Here is a 27,934-nt window from a genome sequence, read left to right on the forward strand (position 1 = left end):
TGAAGTGCAATGTGCAAAGTTTATTATAAACACAGAAAAAAAAATACTCTCCCACACATGTACAAGCACACACACTTTAAAATGTTGTTATTTCCTGATTTACAATGATTCTTGGACAAAGGTGAACCCTTCCTACAAAATTAACAAGCATAACCTTTATAAGAATGGGTTTACCTGGAAAATAAACAGGTTGAACCCAAAAATGACAATCACATGAAGGATCTCATCTCATTCAGCAGAGGGAGACATAATTGCATTTTATTTAAGATGAAAGAAATTGTGTAACTGTATTTCCCTAATTTGTGTTCATGTGTATGTTTCATAACAAACTCTGCTTCTAAATTACTGTGTGTAATGATCCTAAATAAACAAATTGCCCAGCTCCAATACTGCAGCTGTGTAATGTGTAATAAGTAGAATTCCTTTTTTAATCCGTCTTTTATCATCACCACAGACTACAGTTCCCTTTTGTACAACCCATGAGGGCAAAACAAAGAGAGCAGAGGCGGGAGCAGAGCAGACAGTGGGAGTACAGTTTGTTCAGATTTAACAATAGGTGAGGCTGAGGTGTTTGCCCTTCAGATGTACAGAGGTTAGGCAATAAAACAAATATACACACAAACAACACATCTCATGGAAATATTTAAAGTGAAATGCCTTAAGAGAGGGTAGTTTAAATGTAGGTTTAATTCCCAAAAGCAGCATAGGCTATAAAACTGCCCTGGCACTCAGTAGTTTAATATGTGGTACACACCAACATATGAGAACTAAAATGGCCCCACAGAGACCATATTATCAGTGCCCACACTGTCAAAACAAAATACTTTGTAAATCAAAGAGTGGAGGACAACTGCCCACACCAAAAGGAAATCGACCAGATTTGATCTGTTGTTTGTGCAGTTGTTCCTATTAAAACATGGCTGCCTGCAACCACCTAGCAGTTATTGTTTTTCGCTGTGCGACTTGGCTCTGGAGATGGCAATATCAAATCAGTTGGTCCACCATTTCGGTCCAGACCAAAATCCCAACAACCATTGGCTGGATTCCCATGCAATTTTGTACAGACATGAATGGTTTTCAGATGATAAATCCCCCTTTACTTTTCTGACCCCTGACTTTTCCCCGCCCAGTCGCCAGGATATAATGCTAGCAGTTAACATTTCTAATCAACCAGATATATTCAAGGCTGACATTTGTACCAAATGTGCCAACAAGACTGCCAAATGGCCGACCGTAGTTCGAGTCACACACCACTGGATATTTTGAAGGACACCTTAGGATATTTCAAGCAAGTTGGACCATCTCCATCCAAGATTGTGGCAACCAAAACAGGTATTTTAAGCCAAATGTAAGGCTTTATCCTAACCCTAAACAAGTGTTTTTTGTGCATAAACCTAATCAGAGCATAATGCTAGACATCATGTTAGCATGCTGATATTAGCATTTATCTCAAAGCACAGCTGTGCCTATAGATACAACTATATATATAGCATGACTGCACACTCCTACAATATGGACGACAAAGAAAATGTAATAGGTAAAAAGATTTTATTGACAGTCACCCCAGTATGACTACCTCTTTAGTGGTATTTGCAATAGTTTGTCAGAATTGTTTACATGATTTTTTTGTACTTTTTAACATTGCATTCAATAATTTGTGCCCATCAGGAAGTTAACACCTGCCTTCGTTTTGTGTCAATAGGTCCAAAATTTAACATGTCTAGCATACTAAAAAAAAAAAATTCAGTGCTGACACATTTTTCAGACATTTGGTAGTAAATATCACTGGCTGACAGCAGACAATGTATTGAATACAACTGAATTTTCCGATCACCTTCTATTAACTCTCTTGTCCTGTTCCCAATGTTGAGCCCAAGGGAGACAGACGCTGATTGAAATGAAAACAGCTGGACACTGGCCAGCAATGTGTTCTCATGACAAAAAGCCTATCTTAAATAATACATTTAGTTTATACATCTATGATCTAATTCATCAATTCTTTCCTGATTGTATATTATTGATAGTCTTGGAAGCCATTGGCTGTCACCAGCACAATGGCTGCTGCAGTAGTGTAACACAAATGATGATTCTCTTCACCTGTTAAAGCGGATTGGTTCAGAAATCCTTATACACATATTCTCAATATGTGACTGTCTGGAAAAAAAACGCCACTCTTATAGGTTGGGTCGCAGACATTTCCCAAAGAGGCTCCAAAGGTTTGAGCCCGATAGGAGAAACCAGTCCTGTATAATTCTTCAGCCACAAACACACACCTCTTCTTGCCTCCGACAAGAGAATCAGGTAAATAACAACAAAATGTACAATGTTGAGAAGACAAGACAGGAAGTGTACAGGAAAAAGAACCCATTGCTGAATCACAACACAAAGCCTGCTTCTATTTTTCAACCTATTATTGAAACCATATCATGTGTGGAAAGGCTCTCATGGTCCTAGAACAAGCAAAGCTACTTTGTGTGCACTAAATATGAAAAATTAATGAGGCTGAATGAAAAAATCGACACATTTTCTTTAATTCCCTACAAGTGCTAAGAGGTTTTTGAGATGAACTTTTTTGGCAGGATGTTAACGCTGTAATTGCGCCTCTGTGGCACCCAAAGTTTTAGGTGGTAAGGACACAATGGAAGCTTTTTACAGAGTATTTAAAGGGGCACTCCACCAATTTTACACATCAAGATCAGTTTATTCATCATGTGGAGTACAACAAAGCCTGTGAAAACAGTTGTGTAATGTGTTCTGTGACTCTGGAGGAGGAAATGACCTTGGTTACGTATATCTTAGAGCATTGAAAGAGACTGCCTCAACACTGGAATGTCTGACAAAGATGCTACAAACTTGCATTATGGGAAGTGTACGATCCAGTGTTTTTCGAGCTTGACTTATACTTGGTTCTTAAAGTGAGTATGTCAGAGTCTCTAACGCCTCGTTTCCAAAGTTTGGTTTCCGACCACAAATATTGATGTATGCACCTAGTGTTCAACGCAAGGAAATGTTTTTCTTGAAGATAGCAAATTTGTCAATCTCTGTTTCTGTGCATGGGACTTTATCACAACAGAAAAATGACCGATGATGTATGGCGACAAATAAGCTAGGAGGTTGGCCCATCGTGTGTGTAGCTAGTTTTGTGTAATACTTTGTTAAAGGACTTACTACGCATGCAGTCTGTATGTTACACAGCTAGCATGCTTCCAATGTTTGGTGAGTATTCCACTGAACATCTCACCTAGAGAAAATGTATAAATAGAGCTGTTTTTTATACTAACTTGCTGTGGCAGAAATCCAAAACGAAATTTTGCAAAAACACATTGGCGATATCAGAAATTCCTATAAGAATGAATGGACATCCCGTTGACAAGCACAAGTACACAGAGCAATGTGGAAACGAGGCATTAGTCCAAACAAATGACTAGAAGCACAATATTAAACCACTGGAGTGCCCCTTTAAAACAGTCGAAACCATGGCATATTATGATTGAAAACAAGGCTCAGATTTATGACAATGTAATATGACAATCACAAAGAAAATGTTATTAACAATGTAAAATAGTCAAAGAGCAGGGGTAGTCGCACTGACTCAGTCTCTACAATCAATCAAATGAAAGTTTATTGCATACACAATGTCTGAAACTCACGTTTGAGTTACCAGCCCAGGGCTGGTCAACTGAGGGATGTACACCTTGTAACAATGAATGCACTTTTTTCTCACACAGTTACCCCTACCTTTTTCAGTGCAACGTCATGTATAAAATCTAAAATTTGCTCTCTGATACATTGGATCAGGTTTGTAATTCATTCCGAAGTGCAAGAGAATGCAATAAAATTGAGAAACTACAATGTTACTCACATGTTGGGTGAACTTTACTCATTAATCTTCTACTTACAGATCAGCCCAACATTTGGCACTTGCTGGGTGCTAATTTCTGACCCTGTGTGCATAACTATATATACACACCTGCACGCATGCAGGCACACAAGGTGTGTGATGCATGTGTTTGGGATCATTATTTCCTTTTTTTTCTAGGGGCAACATAAAAACCTAATCTGGGCCATACTTTTAAATCTGGACAAACAAATAAACATTTCTCTACATTAGCAGCGATTTTACAGCCATAGAGCACACAGACAGGGCTGCAGCCACTTGAAATCTCTCAAATATGGACCCGAGCACCTCCCCCTCACTCTTTTATGAATTATACATGGGCAACATTTAGAAACAATGTAGACAGGCCATTTCGTTTAGAGTTCGGATACTTTTATGCAAGACTTTTAAACAGCACTGCATAATATGTGGGGTGTTTGTGAAAATTTCTGAGTAACATACCAGAACGTGTTTATATGTTTATGTCAGTACAGTTTCCGGCATAACTCCTATAATATCATGAATTTGCAAAAGGGAAGAATCATTTTTGAAAACATCTAGTTGCTACCAAATCCATCAGCCATCTACATTGTGTCTCCAGGTTTCCTGTGCATAATTAGCTTTATTCTACCCTGCTATCCTATTAATATAGCTAGATTCACAGTCCAATTAAAATGAGCTTGTTCTTGAGTCTCTATTTTACAAACTGGAATTGACTCAGGATACTCAAAAAAGGGACAGAATGGGTTATCTTCCAACTAGGCCTACCGACAGCATAGAATAGACATACATATTGAGAGAAATTTATATATTAGCTTAGTATATATAATATACAAACAGTATACATAGTCTCTGTGACAGTGGTGGACAGGATGAAGGGAGACAGAAAGACAGGCAAGGCTGAACCTTTAGTCTCTGTAGGGTTCCCAGTGTGTGTGAGTGTGTGTGTGTGTGTTACAGCCCGTTCACACCAAAACTACGACCCGTGTTAGCCGTCTGTGTTCCTGGGTTGGTATCTGAACCAGGTCCTCCGCTTTGCTATGCTGCCCGGGTCAGACACTGCTCGACTTTGGTATGACTGGGTAAACACTGGTTACTATAGTAACTATGAGATAGTGATGTATATGTGGGATAGTGTTGTGGCTGAATAACTAAAAAGAAATCCTACAGTTTGACCAGATCACACCATTTGTGAGTTTAAAAACCAACACTGCGGTTTGAATGACGTTGCAATGCAACAACCCTGTTTAGCAGTGGGCTCAGTACTACAGCTGCAAACCTGGATCTTTCTGTGAACAGTGACAAAGGTGCATTGTATCTGGAATTATATTCTAGTATGTGAACAGTACAAATACAGGGTGAACCTGAGTTCTGCTTCAAACACAGGGTGTGGAAAGCCATACGAGATGGAGAAAGTGAGTGCGTGTGTACATCTTGGTGTGTACAGGGGAAGACTGATGAGAAACGGAGGCTGTGCTCCTGAAAAAAAGAAGAGAGAGAAACATAAAATCAGACATCCAGTGATGGACAGGAAAATCCATTATATTAAGGTCTTTTACAAACCAGGGGCATTTTTATTCGTGTGATTGATTTGCAGGTAAAACATGTCTAACCGTATTTCTTATTTTCTGAGATTTCTCACAGCGAATGAAGGCATAAACCAAGCATGTTGTGCGAAACAGACTGCACGCCACAACTAATGATAATTATGGACGCGGATCTGCATCACCCTGTATTACATTACAAGACCTAAAAGGGAAGTAAAGTTGTTAAAATCATCTGTGCTCTCTTCAAAGCCACCAAACTACTAATTTAACTCACAGAATACGGGAGTTGCTGGTCTACTGCTGCCTCGATCAGTTAGTTTGTTTGTATTTTTGGAGTTCAACGTATTAATACATCTGAACGGACTTTGGGTCCCTGGGACAGTAAGCTGAGAAGATCTCGGTGAATGCTACCTCTCTCTACCTGTCAGCGAGCTGGTCAGCGCTACAGTCCGATCCCAGACACTACTGAGCGCCTCTCAAAACTCTGCAAGCTAGTACAGTTTTTTCTGCCAGTCCCTGTACTGCTTGGTCTGTGGTCAGTAACATTTTATTGTGATGCCTGTATCACAAATGTGCATATTGGAGTGTACTATCGCAAATTTGTGCTGTTGCCAATGTGAACAGTTTTGAGCTGAAATATTCACAGGCAGGTATTTTCACATTTTTTAGTTGTTCCGTTGTTATGTGCCTGGTGTGTAAAGGCTTTGAGCTACAAAAGTAGTAGTAGTACTAGTAGTAGTATTAAAACTCTCACCCACCATGTTGTGTCACATTGTTCTGCTGTACTGTATGCCTGTCTTGGAGGCGATGTTGGACCACGGCAGCAGAGATCGCAGCAGGGACTGGGCCTGTCGGTACAGCCTCTGAGGGATGGAGCAGGGGCTCAGGCTAGCCAGGGTTGAACCAATGTGCTGGATATAGTCAGTGGGACAGGAAGTTAAGGAAAATGTGAAAAATACCACATTTATGTTTGTTTATCTATTTGGTATGTCTGTTTTATTACCTGAAAGTACAGAGATTTAATCATGACATTTCCTCTAGAGAAAATGCTGTAGGTTCTACTAACTGTAGTTAGTAAAGTTCTTGTGAAAGAATGAAATATAAAACAAGCTGTCCAATAACAATCTTGTTTCAACAAAAGGATATAATATTGTCCAGGGTGGATGCCCCCCGTTGATGTAGAGCACATATGTGAATCCGTCTTTGAGGACGCCTCTTATGGAGTAGTAGTAGGGCAGGTAGTGGTGCTGCCTGAAGTCCCTGTTCTCATAGAAGTGGATGGCAGTGTTGTTGGTGGTGAGGACGTGTAGATAGATCGCCTTACAGTGGTCCTGGGCTGTTGTTGAGATGTGCTCCTTCAAACTGTCCAGCAGTAGGGAGCCTGAAGGGAGGAAAAAAGAGAGAGCTCAATAACATTTTGATGACATCACAGTCAAAATAAATTACATATAGTGTTGTCATTTACAAATCATTAGCTGTTGTGTGCTGTAACACTTAAATACAGAATGAGAAGTGGTTTTAGACCTGATAACCTGGCCTTGCACCAGTGCACTGTAAAATTTCGATTCTTGATTTAAATCAACTCATCCATAATTTTACCACTGAGACATTTGTCTACAATTTGAGCCCTGTTTTTGTAGCCTGTATTTGTTTACTTTTTGGCAAACAGGCTCCATTAAAAGTATGCTGAATTAGCTATTAGCAACTCCTGTTTATAATGCACCCATGGATGTACAGACAACTATAACTGGGTTACTTTGATACTGAAGACATTTTAAAAACCTGATGATTCTCAGCAAGTTCTGGAGTTTTAAGGATTGTCTATATTTTAATATATAAGTGGATTTCTGTAGATTTAACCACTACCAGACATCTGCCATTAAAGGGACACTATGTAGTTTTGGAGAAGAAATTCAAACTCAGAATTATAATAATAAAAATAAAAATAAAAATAAGGACCCCAAAACACTGTTCGGAAGCTCGGAAGGTGGCAGGGTCCGTCAAATATAAACAAATTAAAAATTGTGAAATTGTGTTATCCTTCAAGGTCAAAAACCTGTCAATGAAGATCTTTCTTTTCCGATTACATTTTTTTCTTAAAACTAAATGTTCAGATTTCAGTTATGACTCAGAAAATGAGTTTAATATTTGATGCATTTTGTGGCAATCATGGGCTAAGTGCTTCAAAGTACCTTAATTGCCTCCATGAGCTGTGCGTCACAACTGCTGCTGCTGCTGCAACTGCTGTGTTGATAAGGGGGCCAAACTACAATAATATCAGCATGAACATGTTTTCCTTTTCCTCACATCTCCACCTTTTAACCCTCCAGTGCTTCCTCAAATGTTTAAAAGTTGTAAGTGCCCATGAAATGGATGTGAGTCAATGCAATGTCCTCCATAGTGACAAGGCCAAGCTTGTGTGCAAAAGAGTGTGAGAGATAGTGGTTAAGGGGAGCAGTACCTATGCCATGTTTCCTGAACTCTTTGACCACTCCCAGGCTGAGGATGTAGGCTACCTGTGTGTCCACAGGGAAACTGGAGGCCAGGATGTCTCCATCCTAACAAACACACACACACAAATACAAAAACCAAGAGAAAATTACACTCCCACCATTTCCCATGAACAGATTATTTATCCAAAAAACACCACTTTTGACTCAGTATCAAATTTAAATCTAGTGTAAATTAAAATGATTTTTCAGTTTCAGTTTCACTTTCTTCCAGTTCGCTCTCTGGGACCTGCCTATTACACTGCCCTCATCTTTGCCTAGGCAAATTATCTACTGGGAAGGCAGATTCTAAAATGCAAATGTTCCTCCAAAGTCAGCTCCTGCTGTTAATTAAGTTTTGACCACTGGATTTCCATCCACTGAGTGAACAGCTCACAAAAACAATGTCATAAAGTGAGAGGAGCAGATTTCTGATACCATTCCAGTTAAATAAATTCAATTTCAGTATTTGATTACTGCACATCTGCCAGGCATCCTACGGTTTCAGGACACAAGTAAGCATTTTCCAGTAAAGTGCTATAACCACTTTATACGGCCTGGTGTACAGTATGATAGTCAAACACTATAGACTTTGTAAATGTTAGACATTTACAAACACCAACATTCAAAGCACAGGAACAGAGGACTAATAGTCAAATTTGTCTCACTCCTCAAAATGAAGGGACAAATTAGTTAGTTGCAGCTGTCCTTCCATCAATTTCTCTCTCATCTTATTCTTGTGTCATGACACAGTCTAACACAGTCGAGGGCACCTGGTTCATCTAATTACCAGACTAAAAACAGACTACTATGTGTTCCACTTAAAGACATATCCAAATGTCAGTGGTGTGTAAGTGAATAAACTGAACTAACAACACACTCAGTGACACCATCAACACACAGTGGACCTCAAAGAATACACTTCGTAAAACCCTTGTGTTTTGTGCGAGTGAGTGTTTAACAGGACTGAACATCGAACCTCTTTGTGTACTTTGGTCCGGCCTTTGATCTCGGCCACAATCATTCCCACGATGCCTCCTCTGAAGGTGGCAGCGAGGGAGAAGAACTTCTTGTTGGAGGTGATGTCCTGATACCATGAGTCTGGGTACCTGCAAGCAGAGGTCAAAAAGCTTAGCATTCATGCACAGGCAGGCATGTATTGGAGCCTGTTACCCAGTCCTAGAAGTTTAGCAACATATTGGGACTCCTTACTATACAAGTCAAACCAGATTAGCAATGGCTCTATTTTAGTCTCTTTAGAAAATGTTAACAAATATAAATATTTGGCTTTTAGGGAGAGCTCTGAGGTCAGCCAAGGTTCAAGGTTCATTCATTTGTCAGTCTACAACTCACAGTTCCTTTAAGATGCACGAGCAGCTATTGTTTATTTTTTATGTTGGAGTGTAGAGGATGAGTTGAGAAGTCTTAAAGCCTGAGGAAAAATCCATTAAAAAGGCAAAACTAGTCTACATATACAGTACCCAAATTTATGTGCATGTGTCTTTCCTATAATGAACTACATCACAGGAACATGGGGGTTTAATGCATGTCTGTACAGGTTTTAAGGTATAGTGTGGTATGAAAATGATGTTATCATACCATGTACATTTTCTCATCTACAGTACTGAATTCTGCTGTATTAGTGTTATATCAAGTTCCATGTCTTTATAGGACAGGAAATATTTTGAGAAATTACAATAAAGCGTTTGTTCAACCAAAGAAACCTTCTGTTTTAATCCCCTTAAGTGTCATTGTCACTGATAGTAATAAATATAATTGTGAGAATACAATCTACTGTGATGCTGTGAAACCATGATATACTCTAAAATGGTTTTAATACTGTGAAAATTTCATGCCAACCTTGCCACACTATGTAGTTCCTCTGAGTGCAATTTATTTATTATTATTATTCAGACTTTAGACAGAATAGCGATGTACAAGGTTTTCCAGGGTTTATTGATTTACTACCATACTGGCAAGACGTGGGCTGGGTACCAAGGTCAATACAGTGGAAATGCTAAATGATCTGCCTCTGTAATCACCTGATGATATAGCAGATGATTTAATAAATAAAAAGGCGTCTTCATGGGCTACTTCATCTTTGAGGAGGCTGACATGCTGCATATATAAGCTTTTAATTAAGTTTGAAAAAATATCTTGTCCAAGCCAAAATTTAGGAATCACAGCATTTATATAATAAAAAGTCCAGCTCTGAATCATATGCCCCACACACATACAGTACATATAATGTGATTTGGCAAATGTTTTTTGTCAGTGATCGATTGTTTTTTTCAAGCAGATTTTCTTATTTCTTTACTTTTTGCAGTTTTGCTTAAAAGACAAACAAAAAAAAACAATAGATAGACGCAACACTGACGATGTGACTGAATTTGTAGTGTCCTGTAAGCCCATTCAGGCTGTGTGCATTACACAGTAATACAAACTTAATTCCATCATCACTTCTCTAATCAAATCCCCCTGTGAACTAACAAGATGTCACACACTTACATTTCCAGTGGGAACTCTTCTCAAAAGAGATTATGTGAATTCATTATGTGAATGCACCAAAGTGGATCCACATTTGTCCAGAGAATCAGAACAATTGTTATTGAACAATTGATAGTTTTTTTTTACATTTTTTCCCCAACAAACAACGTACATATGTTCAATGATAGATTTAAAAGGGGACAAAAACAATTAGCAAATTAAAATTAAAATGCAGATTTAATCAAAATGCTTCAAACTCTAATCCTGAACACTGAACATGATTCTTACTCGATTGGGAACCAATCACCACAGAGCAGCTTGACATTCTCTATGTCATCGTGGCAGAGAAAGCGGAGCTGGACTTCACTGAGGGCTGTGGGAGGCACCACGTCACTCATTCACACCTGCAGGGACCAACAGACAGCACAGACAGGTTTGGTGAGTCTCATCAGTATCAGTAACTCTGACCTAAAACCAAAAATGAAGAGATCAGGCAAAAAAAACCTTAAACTTTCAAAGATAGTGACAGACCAACAGTAAGTCCTAATTTCAATGAAGAGTGGTCATCCACACCCGAAAGAGTCAAATGTAGATAGGACGTCAGACTTTTATTAAGACTTCATGGACAGTATTAGCAGGTTTGAGAATAACACTGAGCGCTTTGTAGCAAAACCAATAATTTAATGGTGTCTAAAGAATCAGGAGTCAGACCTATTACTAAACCCCAGGAACAAAGTTTTAAACACATCAAAATGTGGTTTGGATCTTTTTGAAAACACATGACATACAGCACCCTCTTTCATCTATTATTGTGTGGGATGAAGGAGGCTAGTCAGTGTGTTTATGTGTGTGTGTATCCACTTCATTAACTTACATTTAGGCATATCAGCACTTTAAAAAAATTTAAAACTATGATGATATGCCTGCATGTCTGCAGTTTTTGCATTTTCAGAAATGTGGTCTTTTTAAGAACTTCGTTTTAGAACATGGCATTGAAGTGAACCCAATTTATTTGGATAAATACATGATCAAACCTGGCAGAACCAGTGATGTGTGTGAAATTATTAAAAGGTAGGGTCATAAACAAACCACAAGGACTGTAAGGACTTAGAAAATTAATTCATCAAAAATGAATGAATGCCTACTGTTAACATATTAGCATTACATTACACGTTTATAAAGATGTAGATAACGATTTGTATCCATCTTATATTGACAACGATCTGACAATCCAAGACAACAAGCCTTGTTTCATTTAATGCTGACTAACTTACTAACTTCACCTACTAGTGAGCTAACGTAACACAAAAACACCATCTGACTGTAACGTTAGACCTTAACAGAACTGTTTGTGTCCTCAGTGGTGGGTGTTGCTGGACCCTAATAAGTAACTACTTCTTAAAGCAAAAAACACCGCTCTTCTCTTAAAAAGAATAAAAAATAAATAAAGAAAAATAAAATGATAAAAGAATACACAAACAGTCTAAAACAACAAACGAAAACGTGGCGACCCGATAAAGTATAACAAGTACAACAGCTGCCTGCTAATTAGCATACAGGCTAACCTTAGCTACCGCTAGCTAACGTTGTGTTGCTAAGCTAACGTACCTTATTTCAACACCCAGACCGCAGGAAAGTCGAGGAAAATTATATTCCTTGGGTATCAGGGGATACAGTCACTACTCCGGACACAGCATGATAAAACACCAGTCTTTGCCCAACTCGCAACACGGTTTCATTACTGTGCCGATGCTACACAGGCTGCTAAGCTAGCCAGAGCCCTTCTCCCTGCTTAGGTAACAGCTGGATGTTTTCTTCCTGTTTGTGTCAGCTACACGGCTGACGTCACGCTACAGGCTTTTCTTCTACTGATGAGTCGGTTAGTATCAAACACATCAGAGCTCTATCGCCACCTACTGGACTGAAGTGTGGACAAGAACATGCAGAATCTAGGAATATTCAGTGTACGTTTACCACAAGGTGTAGCTGAAAGCTCTAAAAAAAACAACAACTATGTGGTCTGTATTGTATGTTTTATATTCATCCTACCTGCATCACAAACAACAAAACAGTGGCTCCCAACCTGAGGGTCGAATCACCCAAAGCAGTCCAAAGGTAAGCGCTGCAATTAATAGTACAAGAAAGCAGGGAAACACATTGTTGCTATGATAAATTGTGTGTATTTTTTCTGGCTTTTTCCTAATCTTTATTTAATGCTTGTGAGTTTGTGAGTACTTTTCAAGGGCAAGGTTTGAATCTTTAATTGTACTGGCCACCATGCACATATATTCATATGACAAGAGATCGCAGGTAAACAAAGCTTTGCTGATGAGGTCACAAGCTAAAAAGTTTGAGTCAATGAGATAAAGTACTGAGAAGTCTATGCATTTGATCCTGTAAAAACATTTGGACATTCCACAAAGACACTTTTTTTTTCTTTCTTTTTTTAATTTTGCTTTTGGCTCGATTCACAGCTGCATTATTGATCAGGAGCAGATGAAAACAAAGCCTAACTCCCATACAAACTGTTCACATCACAGAATGATATAACTGCAGAAGCTGTGCTATGAATTTATTTTGTGAGATGGTTGTGCCAGAGTAAGATCCTTAAATGAAAAAAGGGCAAAGAGGGATCAACCTAACACACAGGAAAAAAGTTTAAATTTAATAATTTTAATAATTTAATTTAATTTAAATTTAATAACATTATTTGAACAGCCTTAACACTCCTGCACCTGGAGCGTCACTCTCTGTGCTCACTGCTTCTTGTTCCCTTGACTTACCTGCATATGTCCTGGTGACTGACTCCCCTGCACCACAAACTGCATACACTTTGGCCTCCTTTTACAATGTTTACAAGAACAAAAAATAAGTGGATTTCTCCAAATTAACATAAAGTTAATGTTCTATGATACCTAGCCAGCATAAAGTGATGTTAGCTGTTGCCCAAGGAGTTTCTGAGAGCTTAACTTATTGCTAAAAATGAATATCAATACATTATATTTTTATTCTCATGCTATTATTTTCAGCTATTGCACATTTGCAGTTTTACATCTCCTATGATATTGGAAATATGATTTATATATATATATATATATATGTATAAATATTATACTTACAAAAGAAAATACAAGTTAAAGACATGTCTGTTATTATCAGGCTTGGCATGGAAGCAAATGTTTTTTGTTTTTTTTTATTGGAAGATATTACGTGACAAATAAAACATTCACTAAAATGTAAATGAGGGTCAGTACAGCAAAACATTTCACCCTGAATCAACCCTCTTTATCACATTGACATGCCATCTGTTGCCTTCTCATTGCTACTGCAAATACTGCAGGTGAAAAAAGCCTCTATTAATCATCTGTACTCTAGTTCAACAAGATTCTTTGTCCAGTTGATGAATAAAATAATATAGAAAATAAGCAAAAAGGAAAAACATTTTAAAATACAACTTATGACGTCATCCAAAGTTAATATTGTGATTGAATCGTACATTTCAGCATCTTAAATATGTGTTTCTACAAATATATGTCACAAGATGGAAACAAGGTTTTTAGTGCATGTTTCAAAGTGAATTCTTATTATAATTTTGGAAATATGATGCAATTCTTATTTTTTTTAAAGCATTAGAGATATATTTCAAATCATCAGGTTGACTGTGGAAGCATACAAATCTGTTTTTTTATGTCTGAACTGTTTCTTCATAATAATCATTATACCCTACAATAAATTGATCAGAACACCTACTGGAGGTCAGTGAGTATTTGCATTTTAATGTTACACTTAGTTGTTTATCACTTACGGCTTTGAATGGATTTGCTGTTGCCACCATGGCAACTCTTCCTCCAGATTTGGCAGCTTTTCAGTTCTCAGAGGAAGCTTTCTTTCATCTCTTTATCAGAATCAGCTTTATTGGAAAAATGTGTGTACACATACAGTACACTCTTCCAGAGTTACAGCTTAATGAGGACAACACAGCTGAACAAAGAAAGGTAAACATGTACATGTTAATGTAGGTAAGTGGATGTTTCAGTGTTACATAGCTAGTAACTGATTAAACTATGCAACACAGTGATGCTGTGTAGAAATAAACTGTTGCTACTTATGCACAATGTACTTCCTCGAAGGTGGAAGAACACCGTAGCACTTCAGATTTTAGCCAGCAAATTACAGTGAAGATATTTCTATATACAGAGTACCAATGAAATATAACCCTGGTTCCTAAAAAGTAGGAAAGCTGTGTCAAACATATATAAAACAGAATGTGATAATCTCCTTGAGTCTCCATAGTCTCAATTGAGAAAAGTCAAGACAATGTATTTAATGTTTGACCTCATCAACTTCATTGATTTTTGGAAATATATGATTATTTTGAATTTGATGCTGGCAACACATTTCAAACCAGTTGGGACAGAGTCAACAAAAGACTGGGAAAATTGTGGAACGCTCTCTAAACACCTGTTTGGATCATTCCACAGGTAAACAGGCTCATTTGTAACAGGTGATATTATCATGATTGAGTATGAAAGAGGCATCCTTCAGTGGCTCAGTCGTTCACAAGCAAGGATGGAACGAGGTTCACCACCAAACACATTATTGTATTAAGGATATTACTACATGGGCTCAGGAAAGGAAGTTTATCTATGTTTACACAGTCTCTCAACTTGTTTGGAGACAACCAGACAAGCAGGGAACCAACAGGCTAGTCATGAAAAAGAGCCGAACTACACTTTAAAGGATAAGTACCGTTTTTTACAACCTGGACCTTATTTCTGGCAAAACATATGGTCATTTACTCACCCAGATAACTTTGGTGTCATTCGGCGTCGTTCGGACGAAATTAGATCCAGTGTAGCGCCGATATATCCATATAATGGGAGAGACGGGGCAGCGACACACAGCCTCTATATAACGCATTATCTGCCACGAAACTAGTTAATTTCACCAATATTTTGTTATGAAATGCTAGCGCTATTAGCCTCTGAGTCCGGGCTCGTCTATTGTCAACATCCGGGGTCTGTAGGCTGATCTACTACCTCTGACCTGGAAGATGTCGTCTCTGAGCTGCGCGCGCACCCGCGACAGCGCGGCTTGTTTACCTGTAGCTGCTACTGCTAGTTTGACCCCGGATGTTGATAACGGACGAGCCCGGACTCAGAGGGGAATAGCGCTAGCATTTCATAACAAAATATTGATGAAATTAACTAGTTTCGTGGCAGATAATGCGTTATAGAGGCTGTGTGTCGCTGCCCCGTCTCTCCCATTATATGGATATATCGCCGCTACACTGGATCTAATTTCGTCCGAACGACGCCGAATGACACCAAAGTTATCTGGGTGAGTAAATGACCATATGTTTTGCCAGAAATAAGGTCCAGGTTGTAAAAAACGGTACTTATCCTTTAAAGCAACATTATGCAGAAACTGGCATTTTGTGCGATTTGGCGCAACAGGTGTTACCTTGGCTGTAAAAACACATAGAATAATGATATGTCAGGTGTTGAATTTGAGAATGGCTCGCCACGATTCTTTATAATAAATGTTGTCCAATAAACCTCAATAAAGTTTGTTTGTGAGTGGAAGTACATGTTTGACTCCTTGATGTGGCAGCCACATTGTAGCCTTCATAGAAACATCAAACCATCATTAGTTTCCTTTGCCCACCACCTTAGGACCTCCATGTCTGCTGTGCTGCACAACCTGAATAACAGGTACCCCATCCACAACACACCTCCTCTGTTCACCCCTCCCCTGCCTGATCCAGTCACATGCACATGCAGGTAAATAAAAACCTCAGAGAGACACAATCGGTGGTTCTGCTCAGAAGTTGTAGTCGAGCCTCCGGGGATTCACACAGTCAAGCCTCTGTACAGTTCTGACAACAGGCCTCCTCCGTCCCCACTCAGACTAACAGCAGCAGGTAGATATGCAGCTCTGACTCGCACAGCTGAGCAGAGCACAGCTCTGCACAATCAGTACGTTTGGAGACTTTTTGTTAATGACGGCAATATAAATTAATTATTTTGTATAACAATGCTCTAAACCTGTTTGTTGTTTAGAATTATAACTCTTGAAGGCTATGTGACACTAGCAACATGTTTATAAAGGCAGATATGGTACTTTATGTTACAGTAAGATAGGATAAATTACAATAAATTATTAAAAGCAACAGTGAATACGGTTTATTGTAACAAGAAGTTGACACACTAGTGCGTCTGTTTTCAATTTCCGTATTTTATAACCTTTGGACAAAAGTCACTTCCTCACCAGTGTTACCAAGGAAACAGGATAATATATTCCCTTCCTGGAGTAATGTTTTACCCAGCGGTGCAACATGAGTCCTGCCTCTGCAAATAGCTGAATTCAAATGCTATACGCTGCTGACTTGTAGTGAGATAAACTGCCAGGAATAGAGCATATGTTGTCATGTGTCCAGGGGTGCAGGTGTTACGTCCGTCTCTCACTCCCACAGTAAGGCCTTCAGGCTCCTGTCACATACAGTATGACTGCACATTCAACAGCATGAACTCCCTGCAATATATTACATGCTAACTGTCCAGGTGTCATGCGATCAAGATTTAAAATTCTGAAAAGAAAAAACAACAACCAAAACCTGGAAGTCTTTTTTGACTATCTGACCTCTCTGACCCAGGATGCGTTTGCTGTGTGCGTTGGGCCTTTTTTTGGCCCTGCTGCATCTCTCCACCTCTCTGCTGCTGGGAGCCTTCAACATCAAGTCATTTGGAGACAAGAAATCCTCAAACACGACTCTGATGAACATCATCAGCACGGTCTGGAACTGCATTTTATATCCACTATTCCTTTTTTAACGTATTTCTGTATCTTATTTGTCTCAGAAGCAAAAATCTGTAAAATACCACAATATATACAATATATGTAAAATTCAAATAAAAAAACAAAAGAAGAAGAAGCACAAGTCCCTAGTGCGGATACAACAATGGATTTGAAGGTACAATTAGTCTCAGTAAGAAAGCCCTGTTTCATGATACTGATGATGATACTCATGATAAGATTTCTTTGTTGACTTATTTTTAAACAGTTGCTGCAATTCAGAAAAGAAATAACAAAATATATGGCCTTTTATATGACAACTTTCGATTTACCTGACTTTCATATCCGGGCATCAAACCACTGACCTTCGAATTTGTGGACAACCCGCTCTACCACCTGAGCCACAGCTGCCCCAGTAAACAAAAAATACATTACAAAGTAGTAGATAAAAATAAACAAAAAGTGTATACATCTCGTTGTAATTAAATATAAGCTATACTACATAAAAAATAATGTACAATGATGTTCATGTTATTGAGAGTGAGAACAGAAACACTTGGTGATCTTGTACTGTTGCAAACCGTGAGGTGTAATAATAAAATCTGTTATTCACTTTATCCCTAGTCACTAATACTGCACGGGTATGGATCCTACATTTCCCATAATGCAACCTTTAGCATTTCATAATTTTTTAAAATCCTGGTAAATGTCCATGGCTTTCTATAACCCCAGTTTGTAACGCAGGGTTTCCGCCTAACATTTGCACTGTCTGGGCCCAAGCTCGAATAACCCTGATAACATTGCCCTGACGTCACTGGGGGTTTCATCCTCCAGAGCCACAGATGAGATATATGTTATAACTGTTTAAACAGGCTGAGTAATCTGTCCAATGTCAAGTGAACTTTTATTTGTAAAATTAGTAAACTGTCCCTTTTCTACCTACAACACCAATGTTTTCAGAGAACTGCACATTGAAGAACCTCACTTTAGATCAGTCATTAACATGAAAAAGACACTTGTGTTTCTGTTTTTCAGATTGTCCACCGCTATGACATCGTTCTGATCCAGGAGGTCAGAGACAGCGATCTGTCAGCAACCAAAAGACTGATGGAGCACGTCAACAAGTTAGACTGACTACACACCTCATACAGAGCATACACTCAGTGTTATTACACAGAATGTGGTGGCCAAAATGTGGTTTGTAGTCTGCAAGGTGGACAACTCATAAACTGGCATTATGATATATGATAAACAAAATGATGCTCTCCATCTATATCTGTGTGTGTGTGTGTGTGTGTGTTTTCCCAGAGGTTCTCCTCAGTTCAGGTACAGCCACATCGTCAGTGAGCCTATCGGTCGCAGCTCCTATAAGGAGAGATACCTCTTCCTCTACAGGTACACAGAAAGGCAAACAACAGAGCCGCTGCAACAGTCACAGTATCTTTTAAAGAATTCTGTTGTGACCCAACATCAGTCAACAGAAACAGAAATATTTGTCTTTTAAAGTCTTATTACTTAAACTCTGCAGCGTGCAGTGTCTATGTTACTTTTGTGAGCAGTGACTGCCATACAGAGGATCCTATAGTCAACATTGTTAAAAAAGTTTAAATCCTGCATTCAAAATCTTACTTAAGTAAAAGAACAAAAGTACTTACAGCTAAATGTACTCACTCATATAAATCATTATTATAGCTGATGCACAACAAGCATTTAAAAGTTGTATCGGGCTTGGTGGAGCTAGTTGTCCGATAATTGCAGTCATTTCCCTTTGAAATGCAGTGTACTAGATGTATAAATTAAAGAAAATGATACTATGATAAAGTAAAAGTAGGCTACTTCAAAATTGTATTAGTGTAGTAGGCTGGTATGTTGAGCAACAGGGGCTGGACTGCAGGACAGCTTTAGTGATTCATTAAAAAAAGCTTGTGTGGAGATCAGTAGGCAGGCAGGTACACAGGTAAATAGTCAGGCTGGCAGGTTACCAAAAAGGTCCAGATAACAGAAAGAACAAGGAATGAACTGGCAGAGTCCCAGTGGGAATGAGCTGGCTAAGCATCTGCATGACTGATGACGGAGAGTGGAAACAGTTGAGAGTGGGCGAAGTGGGCCAGTTATCTGCTGATTAGATGAGAAGTGGCAGCAGGTGTGTGGATGAGTGGGGTGGTCAGCTGATAAAGAAAGGAAGGAAAGTCTGAGGGCATCTGGTGGATGAGGGGAGAATTGCAGAGAAACATTTATATGGCTGGAGAGGAGTTACAGGAAGACAGACAGTGACCTATAGTACTTGAGTACATGTGCTCAGGCTTTTAAAATGTCCACATGATACAAATTTGAAGCGTAAGATTATAATGATAAGATAATAAGATTAATGCTAGTATAATTATACTAAAAATGTATTTCCTTGGCATTATGTTAATGTTAAATACAGTATGTTACAAATCTACACACCACATTTAGTTAATTCACTTACTCTGAATGAGACAGTCTGCCCCCTGGTGACCATGAGGGGGCACAGGACTGATTCAGTTCAGCAAGTGAAATATGAATGAATTATTTTGGAAAATGCTCCAGTAATGCTGTGAAAAGCTGACTGTGAGACAGAGTTGATGGACCTTACCCACTATAAGACAACTTTTTGGAGGTAAACCCTCACCAGGAAAGAAGCTAAACTACAGTACAGTACAGTCTGATGAGGAGCTACCTCACACTTTTAGAAGGAAATAGTATGACGTTGTTAAGTAATATCTTTCCTCCCCAGGGAGCAGACGGTGTCTGTGGTTAAAAACTACACCTACGATGACGGCTGTGAGCCCTGTGGGACAGACACCTTCAGCAGAGAGCCCTTCGTTGTCATGTTCTCCTCCAGATATAGCGGTAGGCTAATACCACTTTTTGACCATCATTACACCAATGATGTCTCAGTAAGACTTGTGTAGGATTAGATCCTGAGGTCTGTTGGTTAACTTGCCTCAAGTTGAACTCTTACTACCATAGAGGATTTGTGTCACGCCTACTCTGTCCTGACCAATTTAAAGGTCCATTATGCTCATTTTCAGGTTCATACTTACAGGGTGTCTACTAGAAGATGTCTACACAGTTTAATGTTCAAAAAACACATAATGTTTCTCATACTGTCCATTGCTGCGACACCACTATTCTCCCTCTGTTTGAACGCTCCGTATTAGTGACTGTCTCTTTAAGGCCCCTCTCCCGCAAAACCCAGTCTGCTCTGATTGGTCAGCTCTCACAGGCCTAAGCAGGTCCCAGCCACCGTGTTTCTGCACAGTTCTGCAGTGTTTTTGCAACCACGGCTTTACTGGGGGCATGAATGAGGACAGTAACTGTGTGGTTGTGACATCACAACCTCAGGGAAGTCCTGACAGTTCGTTTAAAGAGAGTTTCTACACATGGCTCTTTGTTCTCTTTGTTTTCTAGCTGTGAAGAACTTTGTCCTGATCCCCCAGCACACCTCTCCAGACTCGGCTGTGAAGGAAGTGAACGCTCTCTATGATGTGGTGGCTGACGTCCGCACCCGCTGGAACACCAACGTGAATACTTTCTTTAACTCTACAAACACAGCCACACAAAATATCAATAACTCAGTGCCATTGCTTAAAATAGATTGAGTGCACAGTATAATTGTTGTGGTAAAATATGAGATGTGGGTGAGAGTGGTTAAACCAGTACAATCTCTCTGCAGGACATCGTGCTGCTGGGCGACTTCAACACAGACTGCAACTATGTGTCGGGCTCTGACTGGCAGCAGATCCGCCTCTTCACCGACAAGAGTTTCCACTGGCTGATCGGCAATGAGGTCGACAGTACTGTGTCGCAAACTACTAACTGCGCTTATGACAGGTAGACGCACACCCAGACAGCAGCATAGCACACACGCACACAGACTCTTAATTCCACCCCTCTTCCTGTATTTGCAGGATCGTGGTCACCACTGACATGCTGAAGGGAGTGTTGCAGGGCAGCGCTCAGGTCTACAACTTCATGACAGACTTGAATCTCAGCCACAGTCTGGTAAAAACAACTTTAGCTTTAATTCTCCTATATCAATACAACATGATTCACTTAAGTTGCCATGTCCAAAAAGGCTGAGTGTGAAAAGAGAAAGTTAAACCTGGCTGAAGATCTGGTTTATGATGTGGGAGTGTAGTAAGAACATGGTCTGTGCATGGTGACATCACTGTCGGGTGTGGTTACTAAAGGAGTTGTTAGTTTATATGGTGTTAACTACAGCTGGGCTGATGAAGTCAGACACTTGGCCCTCTACCATCATGATTTAAAAGCAACAACTAAGTTACAGACGTGATGCGGAGACAAGGACACTTGGCATGGAGATGTATCTTGCACGCTCACCTAGCAGTGGTGTGAGAGTTGATCTGCTTGTTCCCTTTGCTGGTGAAGACAGCCAGAGCTTTCTTGGTCCAGTGAGACAGTCTACAATTGTGGGCTGGCGAGGATTCTCACTACTCACTTGAGCAGGTCAGCCTTTCAGCTATAGGACAGCCTCGCTGAAATAAAAACAGAGCTTTGATGGGGCACTCCAGTATCTCAGTTGATGGAGCATGCGCCCCATGTACAGAGGCTTTGTCCTCTCTGCAGCGGCCCAAGATTCGAGTCCGACCTGTGGCCCTTTGCTGCATGTCGTCCCCCCCGCTCATCCCCATTTCCTGTCATCTCTGTAAGCTGTCCCATGAAAAGGCAAAAAAAAAATGGTTTCGCTGTGGAAATCTTCATATGCCAGTTTGGTAGACCAGTGATTCCCAAAGTGTGGTCGACGGTATGCCAGTGGGCCATGAGAGGTCATTTACAATGAATAAAAGTTTTTCATTTTCAATTTTCTATTTAAGTTTGAAAGTACCATAAAATATGTGTATTTTCCATTAATATTAATATGTGTAACAACTACTGACCTTTGCTTGCATCACTGGGCAGCAGGAAACATGATTCAGACAGGAGGGCAACATATCTTATATCCCGTCAAAGACGGAGAATTGAAACTGCATGTGTTTGCATGTATATTGCATATGAAAGATATGCAAGTTTACAAACTGTCACTGTATGTGGATGGATTAATAATTATTAGGCCCACATTTACACAGAACAAAACATTTACGGAAATATTTCATCTAAAACTTGTGTGTTGATCAAAGTTGTGATTAAAAGTTTGGCCTAGAAGATTTTAGGGAATGGACAGAGTTATGTTTGACATTTATGGAAATACCCTTAAAAAGGTCAGATGAGGACATTTCTACCACTATAATGTCTGTTCAGTTAATATGAAGCTACACCAACCAGCCTGTTAGCTTGCCTTAGCACAAAAACTGGAGGAAACAGGCAGCCTGGCACTGTCAAAAAGTACCAGCACCCCTAAAGCTCACGAATGAACATGTTGATATCGAGTTTGTGTTTAGTGTAGAAACAACAATCCACCATTTTACAGAGCGTTATGTGGTGGACTATTTCGGCAGTGCTGCTAATTACAAAGATGTTTTGGTTGATGGGCTAAAGAAAGCAAAACCACCAGTATATTGTATTCTTCACTCATGGGAGTGAAAAGAGTGTATTTTGATGACCTATTGAGATTTACAGTTCATAATAAAACATATTGTAGAGGGAAAACAACAACTGCTTTCTGTTGTGTGAACTGAATCAATCATCTGCATGCCAAGCTGGACTAACAACAAACCGTACCACAGGGAAACTTTCTACAATGTTTTCTTTATCTCTCTCAGACATTGGCTGTCAGTGACCATTACCCTGTGGAGGTGGAGCTGATTGGCTAGGCTGCTGCCGTCTTGATCACCTCTACCACGGGCCTGCTCCTGAATATGAATTAATAATTCTCGCTGACAACCACACAGCCATGAGTTACAAGACTGAAATAAACAATTCTGACAAATTTTTCATTGCAAACTTGCTTCATGTGAAAATGTGAGTCAAGTTATTTTATTCGTGTATAAAAGTTGAGACAAATTTGTAAAGATTCATTAAGGTATAATTTTTAATTCAGGAAACACTTTCTACTGTAGAAAATTACTACTGCAGAATTAAAAATCTTGGTAAATAAAACCAAAGCAATGAGCATATCATGAAGCCAGTTGGACTAGTACGTCTGTTTCTGTCACCTTTAAACCGATAGTAATCTTACTTTTAAGATTACCTTGGTATCCAAAAGCGAGACTTTCTTTAATAATGAACCCTGAGGATTATTTTAAGACTTGAGAGTGACAATGAATGAGAGCAATGTGATTTTGATTATTGAAATTTATTCTTAAATGACAACAATAAATCCACTGACCACAATTAATACACTCACATATTTGAACATTCTGGCTAAAAAGTAGTTAGAAATTTTGAATGTAGATAAATCTGTTAGAGATAACAAAGGCTTCACCCGCTGTGGACTCTTCAAATGCACCCAAGCTTACTTTCATTAGTCGTTATGGCTCTTGAATATACAGTAAGGCTAGGCCCTTTAAATGGTGCAGACCTGCCTGTGATGGTAGTCGACTGCTTGATAACCCCCCGAACAAAAAATGAGAAATTCTAGCTCACTGTAAGTGTGCTAAGCAGGTCTGTCAAGCTTTGGATCTGTCCACCTGTCAAAGCAGTGTGCAGAGGGCTGTAGTAAGCCAGATTCTCAAGATCTGAAGGGTGGAGGGTGGTGTCTTTCTTTAGCTTTCCCAAAACGAAGAGCACACAAACAAACATGTCAAGAATGACATGTTATCGTAAAACCATATAAGTTTCGGAAAAAAATAAAACCTTTTTTTTTAGCATGGTCGGCTAACTAGCTTGCTATTAACTACAGTTGTAAGTTAAAGAAGTTACAAACATAAAAGCAACAGTTTTTTCAACTGAAAATGAAAATTCAGTCATTATCTACTCAAGTTTTGTACTCCACAAAACATTTCTGGAATGACTGAACTTTCGTTTTTGGGTAAACTGTTCCTTTAATGACTATTCAACTGTTATAGAAAACTGCATATTTTCTGTGTGAGAAAGGAAGCCTGACATGGGCGTGGGGATTAGGAGATTGTATTGTCAATTTAAATAATTATGTACCTTGTTCTTCACTAGGTGAACATTGGTAGTGAAGATGGGCTACAAAGAGATGTACTCAAGGATCTTAACACAATTGAAACCAATGAAAATAAGACACTGACGGCTGATGTGTTTTGTGGCCCCAAATCCCTGTGTATGCCTGTATATATGCGTGTGTGTGTGTGGGTCATTTCATGTTTCCTGCTCTCCTCTAGCCCTTTCTCTTTTTAAGCATCTCCAGATACATGCCGATGGACTTCTGAATGGAGTCTTTGGTGATGAACGTGACAAAGTTTTGGATGTCAGCCTCTCTGTTGGACGTCAGCTTGTCGATAGTTGGCTTCCTCATCATGGACTTGGTGATCTGTCTGGCGTGGGCTGGGAACAGATGTAGGCAGTAAGTTTGCATAATGGTTACTCCAATAACCATGAAGGAGAGGGAAAGTGACACAGAGCGGGGCAATTACAAACAGGAGAAGGACTCCGAACCAGTCGAGACAAAACAAGAAGTTTGTACCTACAAGAGGGGCTACTTCTGCCACGTTGACTTGGTTTGAGTATGAAGACGATGGTGACAGTGTTTCCCACAGAATGGCCATGTACTTGTGGTTGGAGTGACAAAGTGTCTTATGTCTTAAGTGTCCATATAGTATGCATCTTAATGAGATCATTTTATGGTACGCTTTGACATGAACCTTCTATTTTTAAATGTATTTTGTAGAGTGTAATGTACCTGGAATAGCCATCCACTTGGTCATTGTCTGTGTGGCTGTGGTGAGGACCTGGTCTTCAGGTACCAGTTGGTCCACCAATCCTATCTTCAGGGCCTCTGAAGGAGTGTAGAGCAGCCCCAACTCCAGAGCCATCTCTGTGTTTCGGTGGCCCACTGTGTTTGTCATGGTGTCCTTAAACCTACAGACAGCAGTAAGTTGTTAGTTGTTTGATTTACTGTAAAGATATAGAAGTATAACAGATATCTAAGCTAAGCCATAGAGATTACTGTAAATACTAAAACTATCAATATCATGAACATAACCACAACAGTAATAATAATAATAATAATTTCATAACACCTTACCAAAAAGGTGCTACAATGCCGAGCTGCGTCTCATTAAGGCCGATGCTGTAACGAGGGTTGTCCGCCATTATCCTGTAGTCACATGTGAGGGACATCAGACAGCCACCTGCAGGACTGGAACCCTGGGGAAGCAGCGATGAGGTAGGCCAAAGGCTCATCTGCAATACATTTGATTTCCTTACTTTTCTGTTTGTGTTTTATACGTACGTTGATTGCAGCTATAACGACCATGCTGGAGCCGTAGAGCTTCAGCCACATCTCCTGAACAGCTCTCCAGAACTCTGCACAGCTCTCTGGACTCTTCTGGTACATCTCCATGATGTCCAGCCCGGCTGAGAAAACCCTGGGCTGGCTCTGGATTGAAGCATTGAAACATTAAGGAACATTTCCTACAATGAAATTAGCACTTTCTATAATACACTTCAACTACCTACTAATATAAAAACAACACCAAAAGGCATATCTTTAATTTCCTGCACTTAGTCTCTACTGCTGTAAACAATGAGGTTATACTGTACCGAGGTGATGATGAGGCCTCGGCAGCTCTTATCCAGCTCCAGCTTCTCTGTGGCGATGCAGAACTCTGTGAGGAAATCTAAACTGAGGCTGTTGACTGGTGGACTCTGCAGCCGCATCACCGCCACACCTGCAGAGACACAGAGACCACATTCTTTTACCTGAAACCTCTGAGATAAATTCTCTAGTGATTCATCAGAAAAATGAAGTAACAAATAAAATCAAATATGTGTGCAGGCTGCCAGGATTCAAAACAATGTTTCTTCAGCTCCATCTGTTACCCAACTTGCTACTCTGTAGTCACCTGCTATGAGGAGAAAATGCCTCAACTCATGTCAGCGGGATGAGATTTTTTCAATACAAGAAACTTAAAAGAACCCCTCAATGTTATGGGCTCCATGTGGGAAAAGGGGCTTTAAAATAAAACACGGACATACTGATAACAGAAAACACAAGAAAGAGTGGCTGGGCACAATCTTTACCGGTGCTCTGGTCAAAATCCACTTTGATCTTAGATGAGGTAGAGTTGTTCCTCTGCTGAGCGATGAGGACAGGAGACACACACAGTCTGCCATGACTGCTGCAGGAAGACCACTGTGAAAGAAAAGCTGCACGCACGCGCGCACACACACACACACACACACACACACACACACACACACACACACACACACACACACAGCGTTAGTGTCTGTGAGGAAGTCTGTTTAAAGATTAGCACGAATCTGTAAAACTAACATAGCATTACAGTCATACTGTTACAATATCTAATGTGTTTTTAACACTTTAAACTTTTTGAAATCCATTTGCCCGTAAAATAAATACATTTAAAAATGTGCTACTTTGGCTCTGATGCAGCATGCAGTCTGCAAATTGACTAGTAATTAAAATAAATGTAGTGGAGTGGAAGTATAAAGTAGCAGAACATGAAAATACTCAAATTCAGTACAAGTACCTCAAAATTGTACTTAGGTACATTTATGTTTTTCAATGTAATCGCTGCTAAGTATGTATGTTCACAACAGGAAAACCCCTACATGTGCCTTATTATTCCATCAAACAATACTTTCAATCATACAGTACTGTACATTAGGGCTGACTCATCATATTATTGATTACTTACTCGCTCAATTGTTTGTTCTATCTCCCAAAGACAGGCCTAAGCTCAAACTCTAAATACTGTGACTGAAAAATAAAAATCTAATTGTTGAAATAGCTGCCTATAATTGTTTGGACCAATCATTGCAGCTATAGTGTGGGCTACATATGACAATAACAATAACTCCAAAACATGTCTGAGAGGATGTGTTGAAGATCTTCTCACAGCCAAACTCTGTTCATTATAAGAGCATGTTACTGACATTCATCAAATCAAGGGACACAAATCAGTTTGGGCACTCTGGTCTGAATTATTCTTTCACGCCTGCATTTTTATATCAATTTAGCAATAACATGACCTCTTGTGATTATGAGAGGTAACTACAGGTACACCAGCAGATATAACTTTATGAGAGTTATGTATAAATGTCTGTTAGCTGAAGTTGAGTGTCCTGTGACCTTTGGTCCACTTTCTGCAGAGCACAGCTGAGCTAACAAAGCTAACAGCCGGAGACGAGCTGACAAGTGTTATAGTTCACACACTCTGTTAGGATAATTGTCAAAAACCAGCACGTACATCAAAATTATTTTTAACAATGTACCCACACACGCACACATACCTGACAAGCCGCACTTGCTCCTCACTGCAGCTCTCAGCGCCATTGTTTTCTTGCTCAGACCCTCAGACCACGGCTGGGAACACTGGACCGGTGAGCTTCTTCCTCTGTTTCTGGTTGGTCACCAGCGTTTTAGAAGCACCAGCGCCACCTTCCGCTTCGGAGTGGGAGGCAGAAATGGTACCGTCATGAGAAGATGATTTATTGAAGAGAAGATGCGTGTGAGGGAGGAGAAAGAGTTGGGGGGGTAGAGAAATATTGCTTATAAATGTTTCAAAAAGTGTGCCTGATTTCATGTTCATACCAGATGCAGAAAGGGTCATTATGATTTAAAAAGCCTGCTTCTCTGAGTTCTTCTTTCACCCGTCTTT

General features: G+C 39.6%; 3 protein-coding genes across 4 annotated transcripts; 1 reads left to right on the forward strand and 2 right to left on the reverse strand.

Moving 5' to 3' along the window:
• naa60 (N-alpha-acetyltransferase 60, NatF catalytic subunit) lies at window positions 1–12,361 on the reverse strand. Of its 2 annotated transcripts, none has more exons than XM_084372570.1 (7): window positions 12,009–12,361; window positions 10,689–10,804; window positions 8,893–9,022; window positions 7,886–7,982; window positions 6,571–6,805; window positions 6,179–6,348; window positions 1–5,356 (listed from the first exon to the last, which is right to left on the reverse strand). In XM_084372570.1, the coding sequence occupies exons 2-6, from the start codon at window positions 10,796–10,798 to the stop codon at window positions 6,192–6,194; spliced, it is 729 nt and encodes a 242-aa protein (XP_084228696.1). In that variant the 5' UTR covers window positions 10,799–10,804; window positions 12,009–12,361; the 3' UTR covers window positions 1–5,356; window positions 6,179–6,191. The 2 variants fall into 2 exon arrangements, with proteins under 2 accessions (XP_084228696.1, XP_084228695.1); XM_084372569.1 differs by having other exon boundaries at window positions 6,183–6,348; window positions 12,009–12,356.
• dnase1 (deoxyribonuclease I) lies at window positions 10,752–23,363 on the forward strand. Its single transcript, XM_084372568.1, has 9 exons — window positions 10,752–10,838; window positions 17,056–17,194; window positions 18,231–18,319; window positions 18,504–18,590; window positions 19,954–20,069; window positions 20,631–20,743; window positions 20,896–21,053; window positions 21,131–21,224; window positions 22,943–23,363. The coding sequence occupies exons 2-9, from the start codon at window positions 17,057–17,059 to the stop codon at window positions 22,991–22,993; spliced, it is 846 nt and encodes a 281-aa protein (XP_084228694.1). The 5' UTR covers window positions 10,752–10,838; window position 17,056; the 3' UTR covers window positions 22,994–23,363.
• A 93-nt stretch (window positions 23,364–23,456) lies between these two features.
• On the reverse strand, window positions 23,457–27,703 carry eci1 (enoyl-CoA delta isomerase 1). The gene is made up of 7 exons (XM_084372567.1): window positions 27,567–27,703; window positions 26,331–26,456; window positions 25,851–25,978; window positions 25,540–25,686; window positions 25,333–25,454; window positions 24,988–25,166; window positions 23,457–24,632 (listed from the first exon to the last, which is right to left on the reverse strand). Exons 1-7 carry the CDS (start codon window positions 27,607–27,609, stop codon window positions 24,466–24,468), a joined length of 912 nt encoding a protein of 303 aa, XP_084228693.1. The 5' UTR covers window positions 27,610–27,703; the 3' UTR covers window positions 23,457–24,465.
• Window positions 27,704–27,934: the final 231 nt, after the last annotated feature.

This window comes from Pagrus pagrus, assembly GCF_965226575.1.
Source record: "Pagrus pagrus genome assembly, chromosome: 13".
Lineage (NCBI taxonomy): Eukaryota > Metazoa > Chordata > Actinopteri > Spariformes > Sparidae > Pagrus > Pagrus pagrus.